Here is a 19,308-nt window from a genome sequence, read left to right as displayed (position 1 = left end):
CAAGCGCGCGTATTTGACAGCTGGATATGACTTTATTTGAGCAGAACCGATATTACTGTATTCTGTTTTACTTATAAGTTTAATACAGTACACTGTAAGAAAATACATGCCTTTTAACAACAACAGGACTGTTTTTGTAGATTACTATAAAATTGTTTTAGATTACTAATAAAATCATTAATGAAAGAGAAAAACACCACAACAAACAGGGTGAAATTAAATCACAACACGTATAACATATGTGAATTAAAGGGTTAGTTCACCCCAAAATAAAACTTGTCATTTAGGCTACTCACCCTTACGTCGTTCCAAACATGTATGAGTTTTTTTTTCTTCTGTTGTTAAGATATTTTGAAGAATGTTGGTAACCAGACAGTTGACGGTAACCATTGACTTCCATAGTATTTTTTCCCCTCCTACTATGGAAATCAATGGCTACCGTCAACTGTCTGGTTACCAACATTCTTCAAAAGATCAACAGAAGTTTTAGTTCAACAGAAGAAAAAACTCATACAGGTTTGGAACAACTCAAGGGTGAGTTAATGATGACATCATTTACATTTTTTGGGTGAACTATCCCTTAAACTAGAGTATGCTATCATCATGAATGTCTATGAAGGATTTCTGGATTGGCTTGATTATAGTCAAGGTTAATGATGAACCGTTTCACTCCTTGTGCTCCTAAGAGAAAGAGAATAAGAACATATATATGTAAGTCCTGTAGATTTTGTTTTACCACATTACAGATAAAATATCAAATATGATACACATGCAAACAGATATATAGATATGCAAAATATTTATGCCTTCAGCTTTTGATGATGCAAGGGGGTCCTGCAGTGGTTATCCTTGGCCTCTTCCTCACTGGCATAGATGGCATTACATAAGCTGCAGAAGTAACCCACCACAGGTCGAATAAACTCTGTCCCTGTTGGTAAAGTGCAACAGATCAGTTGTGAGACATGAGTGCCTTTCTGCTTTTCTTATATGGTAGCCAATACTAGCTACATACACACACATATTTTCATTCAAGGAACATTTCACCCAAAAAATATCCCATAATTTACTTGCTCTCAAGCCATCCTAGGTGCAAATGACTTTCTTCTTTCAGCCGAACACAAATGGAGTTATTTGACATAATATCCTGGCTCTTCCCAGCTTGTAATGGCATTGAATAGTGCCAGAGTTTATGAAGCACCAAAAAGTGCATTCATCATAAAAGTAATCCATACGACTCCAGTGGGTTATTAAATGCCTTTTGAAGGGTTTTTGTGAGAAAAATACCCATATTTAAAACTTTATAAACTATAATCACTGTCTACCGGCAATAGCCTTATGCGCGTTCACCAGAGAGTGGAGTTTTGGCGGAAGGGTGACCTCTGAACCCACGCGTTCATGTGGTTTGGCAATTTTACTTAAAACTTCTCGTTTTAGTCTTCTAATTCGTGACAGCCGTTTTGTTTTTCCCTATACTCTGCGCTTCTGCGTTCGTCAATTCTCACCTAAGTTTACACTACGTTTACATCATACGCCATATGTCGGGTCAGAGGTCACCCTTTCCGCCGGAACTCGACTCTCTCCTGAACGCTTTCAGCAAAGGACATACGTGCACAGTTTCAGAAGGCATTTATTAAGAGACTGGAGTCGTATGGATTACTATTATAATTAATGCACTTTTTGGAGCTTCAAAAACTCAGGCACTGTTCAATGCCATTACAAAGCTGGGAAGAGCCAGGCTATTATTTAATATATCTCTGATTGTGTTCGGCTGAAAAAAGAAACTCATTTACACCGAGGATGGCTTGAGGGTGAGTTTTTGAGTAAAAAATTCCTTTAAATGCGTTGAAGCTCTATAGATATTTCCAGGGCAGCTTCAGGTCTGGAAATCATCATTTTAAAATTCCTTATATCCAGGTTTGTGGAACCCTACACAGATCTTTCCGGGTTGGGCTTGTAACAGCAGCTTCTAAAGTGTGTGCAGTGAAACATGCTCTTACCCACTGGATCCATAATGGGTGTTTGTGCCTCTGACAAACTTTCAGAATTTTCAGCCTCCATTCCATTTCCACCATCAACATCAGAAACCTGCTTCTCATCTTCCTTTGAGTCGACATCCTGATTATCACTCCACAACTCCTAAAACCAGTGTAATTCATCATTAAACACACAGTATCAGTAGGTATACTGCAGAGCAGCAGCTAAAAGCTAAATAATATAGTGACAATAATTGATCTCAACATTCACTGATGTTTGGATAGATGACAAAAAAAAACAGTTTTGTGTTTTGGTTTCATCATTTACCTTCTCCAACTCAGTAGATGTTTGTACAGAACCATCACTAGGTCCATGTAGAAAGTACCTAGCAAAACAATACAAAACAGAAAGATGCTAAATCAGTATAGTGACGCAATGATTTATTATTTTCAGAATTGTACGTCTTTTATGAAAAAATACATTGTTTTCCTTCAAACTATGTGCACATTGTAGGCTAAAAAGCAAAAAATAAATAAGTTTTTTTTCCAGTTTTCAATCAGAAGAACAGTGACTTTATATTTCCTGTGATTGTAAGAGACTTTTATATACCTGTTAGATGTAGGATTTAATTAAACCTACATTTAACGTCCAACAATTATTTAATTTCAAAGTTACTTAACTTTTTTTTCTGTTGCACTTAGCTCAGTAACATCTAATGGTGACTGTGTTGGGTTGAGCACTTTTTCCAATAGAAAGGCATCTTTCATTACTGAAAAGTGACATCACTTGACTAATTGATAATTCAATTAATTGCTGACTATAAAAAATGTTTTGCAACCCTGACTCTTAGTTAAAGATTCTCCATATGGGTTCAAAGTTCTGAATGTGCATTTTCCCATGAACAGTCAAGTGCATTAAGTACATAAATTCAATTCAATACCTTTTATTTAAATGGGCATGTTTGGTAGACACTGAAACCTTGGGATGTTTTCCAGCAACTGTAATTTTATTCATATTGGCCGCAGATACAACCTTCTCAGCATCACAGGCATTTTCCATTTCAATCAATCCCTGAAAAAAAAAAAAAAAGAGAATTGTAAGATTTCATTGATGAAACCACTTAATATGTTTTTCTGAATATGTATTTACTAACTGTTCGATGGAGGCGAAACATCCAATGACGTTTTACTTTCCCATATGGTTCTGCGATGCTCAGAAAATCTGCATCATTGTATTCATCAGGCATTGGAAGATTTCTGATCCGGAGGACTCTACCATACTCTTCCTGAAGTATTGGAAAAAGAACGATACTGCAATGCTTACACATGTTTTGTGGCCCCCAGAAAAAGAAAATGTTATTATATTAGAGATTCATTTTAGACTCAGAGTTAAATCATTTCTTGATTTTACCTCCTCATCACTAGACGTTTGCATGATTGCATCCGTGTTGGTCTCAGCAGCTTCTTCAGAGGTCTTAGTCTCGGCCATCACTACTGTACTCTCCTCACTGGACGTCAATAAGCACGAGGGCTCCTTATTTTTCTCTTCAACATGTTCCTGACCATCCGCTCTCCCTGAGTCAGAGTCACCACTTTTCCTGAAACAGAATCAAACATCATCTGTTGTGATTCTCATATGACTGGGCACATCAGAACACCCAAGCACAATAAAGCAATAGGAAAATGATTTTATTTGAGAAATTAAGTTACCCTTCATTTACTTGGCTGTACGTCTTTGACACAGTTAACCTCAATATTTTGCCACCTAGTCTAATGCGCTGCCTTTTAGAATCAGCTTCAAGTTTTGCAGCATCAGCAGCATTCACCATCTCAATTAATGCCTTCTCCACCTGCAATGAAAACATCATATAACCACCATAAGAATCTTCAGAAATTGATTCATTTAGGCTATATAAATAATTTCTGGTAATAATTTCACAAAGATTGTATCATTTGACTTCTTTATTTTTGGACTTGTGACTATGTTAAGACAGAAGTATTTCATAACATCGATTGAAACAAATAAATATAAGAATCTCGGAAGAACTGTAATTTTAACAGTGTACAATGCCTTCCCATCTTCTTATCCAAAGCTTTTTTCAACAGAATAGACAAACTTATTTCCAGTTTTATATGGGATGGGAAAACCCCTAGGATTCGGAAAGAGTTTCTCCAGAAAAATAGGAGTGATGGAGGTTTAGCTTTCCCTAATCTCTTATATTATTATTGGGCAGCTCAAGTTCAAAAGATAGCCTACTGGATGCACTCATCAGGTACCACTGATTGGTGTGAAACGGAATCTAAATCCTGCACAGCAACCTCTTTACAAGCCCTGGTAACATCTAGCCTACCTATTAAAATAGCACAATATGCATCAAATCCGGTTGTACATTCTACTCTTAAAATATGGACTCAGCTACGCCAACATTTGCAGTCAAGACGAGCACTTCTGCTTCAGAGCCCAATATGTACTAATCATGCATTCCTCCCTGCCAAACTAGACTCTGCATTCTGCACAATGGCAAGATAAGGGCATTGCTCAATTTGGTGATCTTTATATTGATGGTCTCTTTGCTAGTTTTAATTCAATCTTAATCAAGCTGACCTTTTTCGTTATTTTCAGATACAACATTTTGTGAATGCCCAAAGCCCATCATTTCCACATATCCTATCTAAGTCTCCTGCAGACTCTCTGTTGGAGGCTCCTCTCCATCTACAAGGTTTTATTTCAAGAATATATAAAATTTTCGTGTCCTTAAAAAGTTCAGGAACAGACAAAGTTAAAAGTGGATGGGAGAAAGAGCTTGGAACAGTATTTTCAGAGGAGTTCTGGAGCAATGCCCTCCACAGAGTGAATGGTAGTACCTCTTGTGCCCGATTGAGTCTTATACAGTGTAAGGTTTTGCACTGTGTGCACCTAAGCAAGGATTGCCTCTTTTAATCCTACCTATGATAAGACCTGTATAAGATTGATCACACTGGAGAAGTTGATCTGACTCACATGTTTTGGACGTGCCCCACACTTACTGTTTATTGGTCAACCATATTTGATACTCTCTAAAGCATGTAAAGTACAACTGAAGCCATGTGCTGAATTTGCTATATTTGGTGCTCCAGGTGATGAATTGAATCTGACTCAAAGACAACTAAACATTATTGCTTTTGCATCCTTATTGGCTCGCAGACGGGTGTTACTACATTGGAAATCTACAATCCCACCTAAAGCATCGCATTGGCTTTAGGACTTGATGTTATACCTACACTTGGAAAAGATTAAATATTCAATTAGAGGTTCCCATAAATTCTCTTTTGTCTGGCAACCCTTATTATCCTATTTCTCTGCCATAAATGTACTTCCCGGGGAGTAGTGGGATTTACATTGGTATTGTAACTTTTTCTTTTACACACAACTGTCTATATGACCATCTCGTGGTATTTGATGCTCAGATACATGTGCTCCAGGTGTTTTTCCAGGTATTTACATGTGTAAATATGTAGGGCTTGTGTTTATTGTTGTATCATTGTTACATCTTTGACTGTGGTGTCCAGCTGTTACTCTCCCCCCCCCCCCCCTTTTTTTTTTTTTTTATATAAACATAATCATTGTTTAACTGTTGCATATTTTTATATCTTTGTTATTTTATTTTAATATTGTATCTATTATTATAATTATTATTTTCATCATCTTTTGTACTATTATTGTTTAATTAACATCATCTAAGGCAGGTTGTTCTGGGTTGGGTGGGGAGGGATTGAAAATGTAAAAAAAAAAAATAAATCTGGTACATCCATTTCTTTTGTGCGAGTTTCAAAGAGGCGCACATTTAATATGCATGCAAGTATGTTTTAAACTGAAATACAAGAATTATAGACTGCATATGAACAGTTCCTTCTCTTCAATGTTGAATTTAATCATTTTACCTTTCGATTGCAGCGAACCAAACAGCAGTCTACCACATCTCCGTATTTTCCCCCAATTTTCAGCAAATCTTTTTGACTGAATTTTTTAGCCACTGGAAAACCTGCCACCTCAAGAACTTTGCCATACTTTTCCTAAAGAAATTAAGCAAATTATACAGAACTCAAAATTCAAAAAAAAAAATTCCGTATAAAAAAAAATAAAGAAATCACATACGCTTTTGAAGCGAAAACCGACTAACCTCAGTGCTTGAAGCGGAGATCTCCATTTTATTACCTAAAACAGAATGAGCATACTTCCTCAATTATCTCTGAAATCTCCAAAATTAATAAAGAAAAAACTACACAAACATACAGCAGAACTTTATTGTTTTTATGGTTGAATTATTAAATAACTGTGCAAAATAAATACCTTGTTCTTTCAGCACTTCCTCCTTAAATTCATCTGGGGTGGGCAAGTTTTCTAGATTCCCAGTAAAATCTGTTGCCTTCTACACAAACAGAACAAAAGAGATTTGTTTCTTTATATTTTTAAATATATAATGCAATTAATAACTGTGTATCACTACCAAATCAACTGAAATACACTGCCAATACACTGTCAAAACAAGTAAGGCAAATGCTTAAGAGTCTATGACTGGATCATTGTTTCTAGTATGTTATATGTTTGGCAACAGTTCTTCTAAAAATTGATGGAGTGTGTAGATTTTCATTTCTTAATCAACCATGTAGGAAGACACATCATGGCCATATTCGAGGATGACAATGTCAAGATTCATCAGGCTCAAATTGTGAAAGAATGGTTGTGAGGGAGCATGACAAATCACTTTCACACATGAATTGGCACCTCTGAGTCCAGACCTTAAATTCAGTGAAAGTCTTTGAGATGTGCTGGAGGAGACTTTACAGAGTGCTCGACTCTAGCATTGTCAATACAAGATCTTGACCAAAAATTGATGCACCTCTTGATGGAAATAACATCACAACATTTATTTCCATCAAGAGGTGCATACATTTTTGGTCAAGATCTTGATCACAGTATTTCCAAGTGAAATGGCATATTGAATAGAGGGCAGGGATTTTACTTTACCGCACCTCCTCTCCATCCCTCGCTCATAGCAGACTGACGGTTGGCATGACAATTTTATGATCTGTTTCCCTAGCTGCTGAACTTCAAAATGTATGTAACTGTTACTCTCAGTTGTGTTTACCTCTTCCATTTCCACTGTTTCATCTTTTTGCTCTCCTTGTTGAAGCTCTTCTTGATGGATCTCTTTTTGCTCTCCCTGTTGAAGCTCTTTTTGCTCTCCTTGAAGCTCTCCTTGTTGAAGCTCTTTTTGCTCTCCTTGTTGAAGCTCTTCTTGTTGAAGCTCTATTTGCTCTTCTTGTTGTAGTTCTTTTTTCTCTCCTTGTTGAAGCTCTTCTTGTTGAATCTCTTTTTGCTCTTCTTGTTGAAGCTCTTCTTGTTGAATCTCTTTTTGATCTTCATGTTGAGGCTCTTTTTGCTCTCCTTGTTGAAGCCCTTTTTGCTCTCCTTGTTGAAGCTCCTGGGCTTCCTTACAATCAGTTGATCTATCTGAAGTTGTAGCAGTTGGTACACACTCTGATGTCTCTGACTGTGCGTTCGATGTGTCCATATCTGAAGGTTTAGTCTCATCATTTGACTCTTTCACAGTTTGGACGTCTTCAAGTGTATCCTGTTCTGTCAGAGAATCTGTGATATCATATTCCTCATCATCGTCATCTACTGTGAGCTCATCTTCTGAATTCAGTTCTTCACAGTCATCTGCTATAACTGCCACTCCTTCAAGATCACTATCATCCCCCATGATGTCAGACTGATCTTTGTCTTGTTCAACCATCTCCTCCACACTCTCTTCTGTTGTTGTTTTCGGTTTCTGTTCTTTTGAAGGAGAGCTTCTTTTGGAATGGGATTTAGATGAGCTGTCCCGTCTAGAGCTCTCCTTGGTTTTCTCCCGAGAGCGTCGACTTTCTTCTCGTTTCTTAGAGTCCTGACTCCTGCGAGACCTGGACCTCTCTTCAGAGGCTCTTCTTTTGGGGCTGGGAGAGTCTCTTCGGGAACTACGGGTTCTCCTTTTTGGGCTGCTATTCCTCCTCCTCCTGCTGCTATAAGGTACTGGTGATTTTTCTTTGTCAACATCACTGGACCATAGAGTGAAATAACAAACATGCTAACATTTTAGAAGCAGAATGGATTTTTTTTTACATTCAATTAAGTTCATAATATCACTAGCATAGTAATGTCCAAATGCAAAAAAAAAAAAAAAAACCTTTTGTTTTTACAAGTCAGCATAAAATCAGCAGAATGGGTTTACCTAAGCGTCTGGTACTCAGCTGAGAAGCAAACGTTAATGGTTTTTCCTTTTAATTTGAGTGAATTGGTTGAATAGTGCTCCACCAACTTGTTGGCCTCTTCCACACTGGCCATCTCCACATATCCCTGTACAAATACAAAGAGTCTTTACACTATATAGGTAACTGAAGAGACAGAACATGGCATAAGAATAAGTGAATAGAAATATTTGCACAATAATAAGTTTGGCTACCCGGCTTGGCAGAAACAGCGAATGTTTTACTGATCCGAAACGCTTAGCAATGGCCGTCAACTCAGAGCTTACGCCCTCTCCAGAAGGTAATGGTGAAAAGCTCACAACAAGAGAACTCTGTGAAACAAAGGAAATCATTCAATCAACAATTAGTGCCGAATCTCTAAACTAAAACAAATCAAGTGGATGCAAGTCACTTGGAAAATATCCCTGACACCTTCCAGATATAACTGAATTAGGTGCCTTAGACTGGGAAGCAAGAAGCTGAGCGCATTAAGTTGAAGTGAATCATTCAACATAATCATCATATCCAGCTTTATATGCAGTTAAAGTTTTAGGAAGAGGGCACTCATATTTGGTGGTCTAGTCTACAGCACCTTCAATCTTTCAACATAAGCATTTAACATAAAATTCCAATGATCATAATTCACCTGTAGGAAACTGAATGCTGCAGACAGAGAAAATTGTATCATTTCTCCTCTGATACACAAGGGGTTGTGTAAGAAATATTTTACTATATCCTCTGCCTGGCCTGCTGTTCCCATCTCCACAAAAGCCTACAAAATGACAAATTTCAAGAACAATTATTAAAGCCCATTTAAGCATAAAACAGATTAAAATAAATTTGTTAAAGGAGTTATATGGGCCATTATACAAAAATGGTGCAAACTGCTGTCCACAACCAAAAAACACATTTAAAAAGCATGTATTAAAATCTTAGATGTTTACTAAGGCCCCGTCCACACTACTGCGTTTTCGTTTAAAAACGGAGACCTTTTGCCCCACTTCCCGGTATCGACCGTGTACATGGAGCGTCAGTTTTGGGTTAACCCTGGAAGAACCAGCGCATGGTGGGATAATTTTATCAATGAAGTTGTGTTTACACCGGCTCGCGCATGCCCAGTGTTGGTGAATGGTCACGTGATCCGCATTTTCAGTCGTTTTAATGTGGACGGAGATCAATTCTAATACGCAGCTAAAACGCTGGTGTGGACGGAGATCGTATTCGTTTTAATTCTCCGTTTCTAAACGAAAACGCAGTAGTGTGGACGGGGCCTAAGATCCTTCTGTTATCTATTGGAACCCAATACTATTTAAAATATCAGTAAGCTATATATATATATATATATATATATATATATATATATATATATATATAAAAACAAACATAATTTATTGGGTACTTTCAATTGAGAGGTGGGTGTCCCGAACCCTAACCCCTAAAATGTAAACTTATGAAAATAATATTGAAATAATTTTTGCTTTTTATTCCATTGTTGTTTTCAAATTTTTTGCAGTTGCAGTTATTTTGTTTTTCTTTGTAAATCATGAAACTTCATGTAAAAAAAAATCTGTCCCACATTTTCATGTCACTACCAAAACCAATGTTTTAGTCCATTGGCTGAGACTGATTTTAACCACACCCCTATATTTTTGACCAGTAAAATATTCCTGTGTCCCTCTCTCTCATAGTTACATCCCATCATTTTGAAGTAAATGTGTTCAAAAGTCTGAAAATCTGTGTGTAACTTTAAGGAATGTCACTACCAAACACTTTTTTTTCAGCAAGTAAGCATACTTTTTTGGGGTGTAATTCCATAAAATGCTATTTTAATTGTTACTGATTTACCTGTGAAACCTTTTTAATAAAATATTTACAGGGTAGAAGATATAAAGAAAATCTTAATAGGTCAATATAACTCTTCTTATTAAATTATATATTATTGTGTTTTGGTAGTGACAAATTTGGGGAGAAGAAAAATATTCCAAAACTTTCTAAAAATACAATATGAGAATTAACTGTACAATTACTATAAATGTGTACCTGGGATAATATACAATTTGTATACATACATACTTATTTTTCTTGACATTTTTTTCAAGATGTTTCCAACTCTGCCTTTGAACCAATTCTGTAGAACGGCCCATATATAAATGAAAAATAAAATACCATACCAATTTAGGAAACATGATAATTTTGACAATCGCTCCAAACTGGCCAAGCAATTTTTTCAGGTAAGCTTCGTCCACATCATCCACTTCGAACTTTACACACACCACTTTGCACTGTATTCAAATTTTGTAGAAAAATGTCAAAACATTATAACATGTACAGCAGCAAACGCCATGTTTTTCATGGCGAGAAATATTTATGGTAAAACTATATCAGGTGTTTACAATTTATTTTTGCTAACAGCAAACGAAACAAAAACCCACCTTTGTTGTGGCTTGGGTTTTATTCAGGTTTTTACTGCTTGATGATCCACTTTTACTGCTCGATGTTGCAATTTTGCTGCTTGACGATCCATTTCTACTGCTTGAGGTTCCACCTGAAAAAAACAAAACACGATCAAAATAAAAGAGCACCTCTTAAAGATGATCAAATGACTATGGAGGGGGAAAAGGCTTTACCTCGTTCCTGCGTCGATCTGGACTTTGAATCCTCGGAACGGGACTCAATTCTGTTGAAGTGTTATACGTTTAGCATGTAAACCAACAAATTTCTGGAATTGTGCTGTGTTTTTACGAAAGATATAATGGGGGAATAATTCTACCTTCGAGCAGATTGGATTGTCTGATCCCACTCTGGATATCTAATGGTACACAAAGAGGTTATACCACATTATAAAACAAGATATAAATACAAAATATTATTACTCCTTTATAAAATGTCGCAAAGAATTGCACATCCTTTGTTTGTACAACCACTTGACATTTTGTGTTGGCCAGAAATGAATATCTAGCGACAACATGATTGACAACAAAGTTGAATATAACTTACTTTTCCACAAGACTGAGTTGACTATTAGCATGTTGGGGTCCTTTTACATGCACAGACCAGTCCTAAAACACAAGTAACATCTCTCAATATTCAGTTATACCTCACCATAATTTATAATATGAAAATCAAAGTAAATGTATAGACTTTCTGTGTCCATACGGATTATGGATGTCAATTTTAAATGAAAGCATTTACAAATGTCATGCATACTGTTTGTGCTGATTTCACAGTGATAAATCTCAAGCCCTCCAACTGAATATTAAATCAAATTCAACTCGATTTAGAATTTTGGGTGTTCTATTTCTTAACAGAATAAGTCAAACAAAAGCACAATGACCAGTAAGTCAATTATCCAGTCATTATTCGGTGAAAAATTTCTAAAATCTCATCCCTGCAGGAGCATGCGTCACACCCTGTATGGCATCAGTGACATCAAACTTCGTTGGTTCTTGCATGTCTCGTGACCGGTCATGATGCAGCAAATTCGCATATATGTGAAAGCGAGAATGAGATTTAAAGACAATGGCAGAGGGACAACGACTTTAGTCTAGCTATAGGCTTCTGAAAATTTGGCATTTAGCTTGCAAGGTGACTGCTTTTATGTTACTTTTGTCTTTATCGTGTTTGGTACAACATGAGGAGGATAAATAAATTACATAATTTTCATTTTGGATTAAACTATGCCTTTAATGCTTTGCTTCCTACACGGATAATAAACATGCTACTTGGACTTACCTCATATGCCCAGGTACGCTCATGTGTATTTTGCCTGAAATTGTCTGGTAAATAGCTGGTAAAGTAGAATCTGAGAACAAAAGGCTACTTACCTTGTTAGAGAGGACAGTGATTTCGCAGAGTACGCATGCATAGGGAAACACTGGTGGAGTTTTCCCATGGAAATCTGACGCCTCCTTCCTTGTAGGCACTATATGAATCACCGGTTTCTTCCGTTGATGTGAAGATTGACTGGCATCTCTGCTGGACAGGCGTGACGGTGGAGCAAGGTCTCTAATGGACAGGAGTGAGGGTAGACCAACGTCTCTGCTGGGCAAGAACGAAGGTGGGCCGATGTCTCTGCTGGACAGGTTTGAAGGGGGAACGATGTCTCTTCTGGACATGAGTGTGTGTGAACCGACGCCTCGGCTGGAAAAAACTGAGGGCGGCCCGACATCTCTGCTGGACAGGAGTGACGGAAGACCAACGTCCCTGCTTGACAGATGCGAGGACTGACTGATGTCTCTACTGGACAGATGTGAGGACTGACTGACGTCTCTACTGGACAGATGTGAGGACTGACTGATGTTTCTGCTAGAGCGCTGTGAGGATTGATTGATATCTCTACTGGACAGGAGTGACGGAAGACCAACGTCCCTGCTTGACAGATGTGAGGACTGACTGACGTCTCTACTGGACAGATGCGAGGACTGACTGACGTCTCTACTGGACAGATGCGAGGACTGACTGACGTCTCTGCCAGAGCGATGTGAGGATTGACTTATGTCCCTACTGGACAGATGTGATGATTGACCGACGTCTCTGCTGTAGTTAGCGTAAGACTGCGAGACAACTGACGTTTTCTGCCTTGATGGTTCTGTGGCATAAGGCGACGCATTATCAAAATAAGACTTTTTGTCTTTCAGATGGTTGTACTCAACCACATAGTTTGGCTCTGAACTGGTGTATGTGCGTGTTTGAGAGCTTGTTTGTTGGACATCTCCCCAGCGCTCATCCCAGGTTGGAACCTGCTCTCGATTAAGGGAATACGACTGACGCACGGGCAAATCTAATGGATACTCAACCGACTGAGTGTGGCTCCTATCATCCCAGGGGCGAGTTGATGTACTGGCTTGGAGCGCACTGGACCTAGATGAAGAAGTGCTAGACATTTTCTTCTTTTTGATCTCTGCAAGAAGGTCAGGAAGGGCATCGGCTGTGATGAGATGCTCAGGAAGCTCGGCCAGAGTTTTCAGGTCTTCAGCATCCAGTCCACAGCTATGCAGAAATGACAAAGCCTTACCAGGTGGGAAGATCGACATTTCTGATGAAGATAGAGATGTCTGCTCTTGAGATGTGTTCCTAATTCTTGACATGTAAGCATTAGACTCCCGGGGATGGATTCGTTGCGAGTCGTTGTACTTGTCATTGTTTACGCTGAAATCGTCTGGTGGGTTTCGATATGGATGATTGTAAGACATGTCTCAAAGTCAAAGTTCCACGTGGTCAAATGAGTGTAGGACCCTTCAGGTACTGCTAAACAAAGCAACTCTTGCAGTGATGGCTGCTGCTCACCTGTTAAAAAGATGTCAATAAGGAGAATCTCCTTACTGATATTAAAATGTTGTAGAGGTCAGCTCCAGGTGAAAGATCTGCCGATGAATCCAGTGAGGTGCGTCACCTGTTTCAGTCTTACCTTGAGATGAAAAATCAAATCATTCACACTTTGTGGATGTCACTGGATTTGCTTTTTAAAACTTCAGCTGTATCAAGCCAGTACTATGACAATTAGTAAAGTAAATAACCTTGGTACATCAATACAATGATAGACATATGTCCATAAACTTTTCTTAGTTCATTAATATTTTAGGCTAAATTGTATACACATCGATAAGGGAAAGCAATTTTAACTGGATACATTTACCTTTAAAAAATTCCCCCCCACAACTTTATTCACTTTTGCTTTCATTTCAGCATGGTTTTATAAAGTACTGTTGTGTAGTCTCCCCACAACTTTTAATCACTTTTGCTTTCATTTCAACAGGATTTTAACAAAGCACTTTTATGTAGTCTTTGACATGAATTTACAATACTGATATTAAAACGGCATTTTAAAAAGTACATATATATATATTAAATAAAAAGAATATTAGTGCATGTCAAAGCTGGTGATTTCATATAAACTACCTCAATGGGGGAATCGTGGATGGAGTTCGTTTTTCCAACATAAAGATAAAGAGCAATTTGGGATTGTTTTGCATGAATGCTGAATCGTTTGCGTTTGGGCCTGATGCTAAGCTAAGCGCCATATTTCCGCTAATGCGATATGACGCATCACCAAATTACAGATATTACGTAGAAACTAATAATTTAGTCTAAACCATTTATATAAACTCACCTAAGTTACACAAGCTGGAAAAAATGATCACTGAAGGTCTGTAAAGCAGCAGTTCTGATGATGGCTGTGCTTCTTGTCTCGGTTGTTTTTTTTTTTTTCCGGAAACGCAATATTTTAAGAAATAAAAGTCACCACAGACCAGTCAGTTCATAACATTTTATTTAGAAATAATTGCTTTAAAAAAATAAAGCTGTGATAACTTGGCATTCAGCACCAACGTAATGAAATGTATGCCAATATTTACCTATTGTAATTGGTGATGTTGCAGTAGTAACAATAACTGTATTAACTAAAGTAAAGCAGAGAAAACTGTGGCTGCCAAGGTTAAACCATATAGAGTGTAAAAGGGTAAAGCCCACTGTTTTTTTACTTTCCAAAAATCCCTGTAAATATTTGAGGTTTTATATAGACCAGAGACAGAGACACTGATTTACTTACAAGGGAGAACCAAAATTGATATTTTCTGGACATTTAGTGTTTCTGTATTACAAAGCCTTGAAGTATACCATTGTCAAATGGTGGTAAGTAAAAATAAAATATACAAAAACTACCTTTAAGGGGTTTACAAAATAATTTGATTGTTTTAAGTTACCCACGTGATCTGAACAAGACTGATTAATTACATTATAACAATGAAGTAATTAGTTCACATCTCCTTTCACAAAATACACACACAAAAAAAAATTAATGCTGTAAGTTTAATAAAAGAAGAGAAAAACAAAAACAGTAGTAGTAGTAGCAATTATGGCGTAAAATGTGTTAAACTCCACATCTAAATCGACAGAACAGCTAGGAATTTCTTATGAATGCACCAAATTTCATCACTGCATTAAAAGAAGCAACCCCTCAGTCTAATTATTAAAAAAAAAAAAAAAAAAAAAAAAACCAGCATAATGGACATATGAAGAGAAAATCCAGCATGAGTTCATTTCTTTACTCCATTGTTCTGTGCTCTGGCTTCCTCCTCTTCCAAATATTTCAGATGGGAAAAAAAGAAGGAACATTTGTTTCAGAGACGTTTTTGTACAATAACAGTGTCACAGTTAGTGATGTCAAAACTACTTCGGTTCTGCATTCTCACGAATCCTCGCATTGTAACAACAAAGACACCATGTTAATAAGATATTCGTTGTAATAACACTTCGATCATAATTGGATTTGCATTTTCACCATGTTCTTGGTCAGGATAGGCTGTGAAGCTGTGAAGTCAAATGTATGGATTTGTGAAACAATTTATAAGCAAAAACCAAGCCATCTTACCAAATGAGACATTATCAAGAGCAGCATGGCTTTTTTCAAGCTTTATTACACGTGGTGCAGGTGAAGTGCCCTTTTCTCCCGTTTTCACAATCTTCTCTGATAAAACAGGTGGAGGAGTAACAGTCTCATCATCTTCACCCTCCTGGTCAAAAAACAGCAAAGACAAGAAGTGGATAAATCTTTGTCTACCCCTTGAGGAACCTGTCCGGGCTAAATTCTCGGGATGCACAACATATCGGCCACCATATCGGTATCGGCCGATGTTCATTTTTAATGTTATTGTTATCGGGCCAATAAGAAAATTTGGCCGAAGCCGATAAATAATGGATTATTTCCTTCAGCTGAGACACTTCAGATGCGCACTGTTCGCCATGATGGTTTTGAATTGCTTGAAATATGATTGGAATCACTTCAAAAAAAAAAAGTGCAACATGTGCAGCGCAAGTCTATCATACGGGCTACATAAAATTATGAGAACATTATAATTGTGTGCTTGGGATAGCTTTTGATGGTGAGACTTTTGTTTTAGTAATCAGGCTCGCAAAATTATATAAAAATTTGTACTTTATCGCCCAATATCAGCTATCGGCTTTCAAATATAAAGAATGATCTGTTATCATCTCGGCGCATCCCTACAAAATTCACTCTGAGTCTCCTAAAACAACCCATCATGCTGTTGGAATGGATGTTGAAAATCAGATAAAGTGCGCTGTCATAAAATGCACTACACAACAAATAATAAAGTTTTAATAGTAATGTTTTAACCCTTCCAGTTTCTGTGGAATAACAAATTATTTAGCTGGTGTCTCCGTTTATTAAAGGGTTAATAAAATATACATTTTTAAATGATTATGTGCCCTCGCTCGTACCAGCCTCGTACTCTTTAAAGAAAAGCCTTAAAGGGATAGTTCACTTTGAAATTAATTTTTGATATGTTTTAGCTTACCTCAAGGGCATCCAAGATGTAGGTGTCTTTGTTTCCGCAGTAGTTTCAATTTTGATATTTTTAGGTCAAACCGTTCTTGTCTGTCAGTCATATAATGCAGGTCTATGGTCACTGGCTCAAAACACAAGCACAGAGTCCAAATTAAAACAATTCCCCATCGTCCAAATGAAACAATTCCCCATCATAAGTACACATTGATGGCCTAAGACACGAAACGAGCGGTTTGTGTGAGAAAACGAACAGTATTTATATCGTTGTTGTTATCTCTTGAAAACAGCACACGTCCAAATGATCTGACGGCGCGGGCGGGTATAGATATATACATAGATGTCGCCTTGGCTACTGCAGTTCATTGGAACGAAACCGTAGCCATACGGTCTATACCCGCCCGCGCCGTCAGATCATTTGGACGTGTGCTGTTTTCAAGAGATAACAACGATATAAATACTGTTCGTTTTCTCACACAAACCGCTCGTTTCGTGTCTTAGGCCATCAATGTGTACTTATGATGGGGAATTGTTTCATTTGGACGATGGGGAATTGTTTTAATTTGGACTCTGTGCTTGTGTTTTGAGCCAGTGACCATAGACCTGCATTATATGAGACCTAAAAATATCAAAATTGAAACTACTGCGGAAACAAAGACACCTACATCTTGGATGCCCTTGAGGTAAGCTAAAACATATCAAAAATTAATTTAAAAGTGAACTATCCCTTTAAGTTAATTCCGATTCATCGCGATTTATCTTCTGTTGTTATCCACAGAATAAAGTAAAGTCATACAGTTTTAGAACGGAGCGGGTTTCGTTTTCATCAGAATTTACATTTTCTCCTCACATACCTTAATTTTTAAAAACAACACAGGCACAGCTGTTGATTTCAGATATCGTCGTGCATTTGCCTCGTCTGATTTGAAATCGTCTCGTGAGAAATGTTCACTGCACAGCCTCAAAACTTCGAGAGACTGAATGGGTAAACTGGTATCCCGTTGAACCGCGAGCAGCCAGAGCCTCAGTCGCTCAGGATCATTGAGTGGGAATCTGTGGAAAGTCAGCCTTTCCCCTGGAGATAACGCCCGCGGACGTAATCTCACTGCTTTCTGTCTGTTGAAGCATCCAGGAAAAGCACACATACGCACCATTTTGAAAAAGAAACAAATGCAGCTCTGTATCACATTTAAATTGGAGCATAACCCATGAAGTATTGTGTCCTCTGTTGTAAATAGCGCTCCCGGTTGTATCGTAATCACGTCAGCCCTGTCGTAAAACGCGCATGTGTCAAGATTCATGCACTTTCAACTTCAGTTTTATACCCTTCTCTCGGACCCAAAAACAATACTCCTAATGCAACGGCTATTAAAACGACTGTCCCTAATAATGTAAATTAGTCATGAGACACTGAAATTTCTTTCCGTCAACTTTACCTAAAGGTGAAACAGAGCTTTTGGAGCCAATCAAATCTAAGGAGGCGGGTTTACTGTTAGAAGCTGAGCGGGAATTCAAGCGTGGCCGTGGCACATTAATGATTGAAGAATGTCAGGTAAGATAAGAACTATAATATGTTAAACGAACATATAACCAGGGATGCAAACTACTAGTGTCCTTCTCGAATTGTCATGTCATTTACGTTATTCGTCGCACTAATGGACCCTTTTCACAGACTGTCATGACTCATGACGCGTTTTAACGGTCATCAGCATCGTAAATCCTGCAGTTTTTTAAATGTTCATTAATAAAATATGTACATTTATAACACTATAGTTAGTATTATATTACCTTTGCATAAAATAAAAAAACTAGTTAACGCTCTTTGTAAAATTGACGGTAACATTTACATATTCTGACTGCTGTTATCAATCTCCCTCTATTTTTCCCTCTTTTTGAAAGTTGTGAACACTATTGTTGAGTGTTTCTCTTATTCTCTCATTCACCACAACATCAATTTACCCAACTTTGACAAATTCCGTTGGTCATTCCTAGCATCCATGACATAATGTGTTATATTTTGGGCAAAAATGGGCCAGTACTTGTTTATAAATGCTCATCTTACATAGTTAACCCCCCTCTAGAACAGATTATATACCCAGGATTAATTCAAATAATTACTATGAATTTAGTGCAAGTTTTTCAATATTGTTGTATATTCTTATTTATAATATTCCTCACCAAAATAAATGGTTTTATTAATATATTTTTTATGCTTAAAGTTTTTAAAATATGTTGTGTCCCTAAACTGAATGTTTGTTACTCTGATGGAAAGTCCATCTGAACACACCCCTCTAAACACACTCTCAGGAGGTAGAATACTTTTTGGTGGCAAACTATTTACAAGCAGAGTAAATATCACTCCTTAATTCACCCCTTTTTCAATGTTTTAGAATGAATCACCTATGTGGTAAAGCATAACATTGTTTGTAATTTTGAAAATATGGTAAATAAACAGGTTAAAAATCTTCCTCCGTGATCACTGCGCAGTGCGCACTAGCTTGTTATTCATCACATCAAATGGTTTACATGTAGGCTATTTGTCTGGAAATAGCTCCGCTGTCTGCTGCAGAAAAGCACCAATGCTACAGGGCACGTCGTGATGCAGACCCTGAAATAAGCCAAATATACCTCAGTAAAGAGAAGGTGAGGTGGATAAAGGACAGATATGAAGGAAGAAAAACATAATTGTAGAAAATAGCTAAGGAAATTAAGCTGTCAGTCATATTAAGCCCTTTTAGTTTCTGTCCGCCCCTGACTGGGATG

At 37.5% G+C, this 19,308-nt stretch overlaps 1 protein-coding gene and 1 long non-coding RNA gene across 2 annotated transcripts; both read right to left on the bottom strand.

Moving 5' to 3' along the window:
* Positions 1–12: 12 nt before the first annotated feature.
* matr3l1.1 (matrin 3-like 1.1) lies at positions 13–14,485 on the bottom strand. The gene is made up of 22 exons (XM_084429688.1): positions 14,353–14,485; positions 12,068–13,650; positions 11,241–11,302; positions 11,014–11,052; positions 10,871–10,920; positions 10,676–10,788; positions 10,415–10,525; positions 8,890–9,015; positions 8,459–8,575; positions 8,228–8,352; positions 7,103–8,054; positions 6,304–6,382; positions 6,134–6,168; positions 5,895–6,026; positions 3,684–3,823; positions 3,385–3,571; positions 3,128–3,259; positions 2,915–3,045; positions 2,302–2,359; positions 1,998–2,136; positions 807–928; positions 13–681 (listed from the first exon to the last, which is right to left on the bottom strand). Exons 2-22 carry the CDS (start codon positions 13,433–13,435, stop codon positions 667–669), a joined length of 4,233 nt encoding a protein of 1,410 aa, XP_084285814.1. The 5' UTR covers positions 13,436–13,650; positions 14,353–14,485; the 3' UTR covers positions 13–666.
* A 12-nt stretch (positions 14,486–14,497) lies between these two features.
* On the bottom strand, positions 14,498–17,949 carry LOC311303291. Its single transcript, XR_014629744.1, has 3 exons — positions 17,400–17,949; positions 15,613–15,754; positions 14,498–15,318 (listed from the first exon to the last, which is right to left on the bottom strand). It is a non-coding gene; the product is annotated as an uncharacterized lncRNA (long non-coding RNA).
* Between the last annotated feature and the right edge of the window lie 1,359 nt (positions 17,950–19,308).

Source organism: Rutilus rutilus, assembly GCF_951802725.1.
Source record: "Rutilus rutilus genome assembly, chromosome: 14".
Taxonomy (NCBI): Eukaryota; Metazoa; Chordata; class Actinopteri; order Cypriniformes; family Leuciscidae; genus Rutilus; species Rutilus rutilus.
Note: the sequence above shows the minus strand (reverse complement) of the source record. Positions and strands in the feature narration are given on the sequence as shown.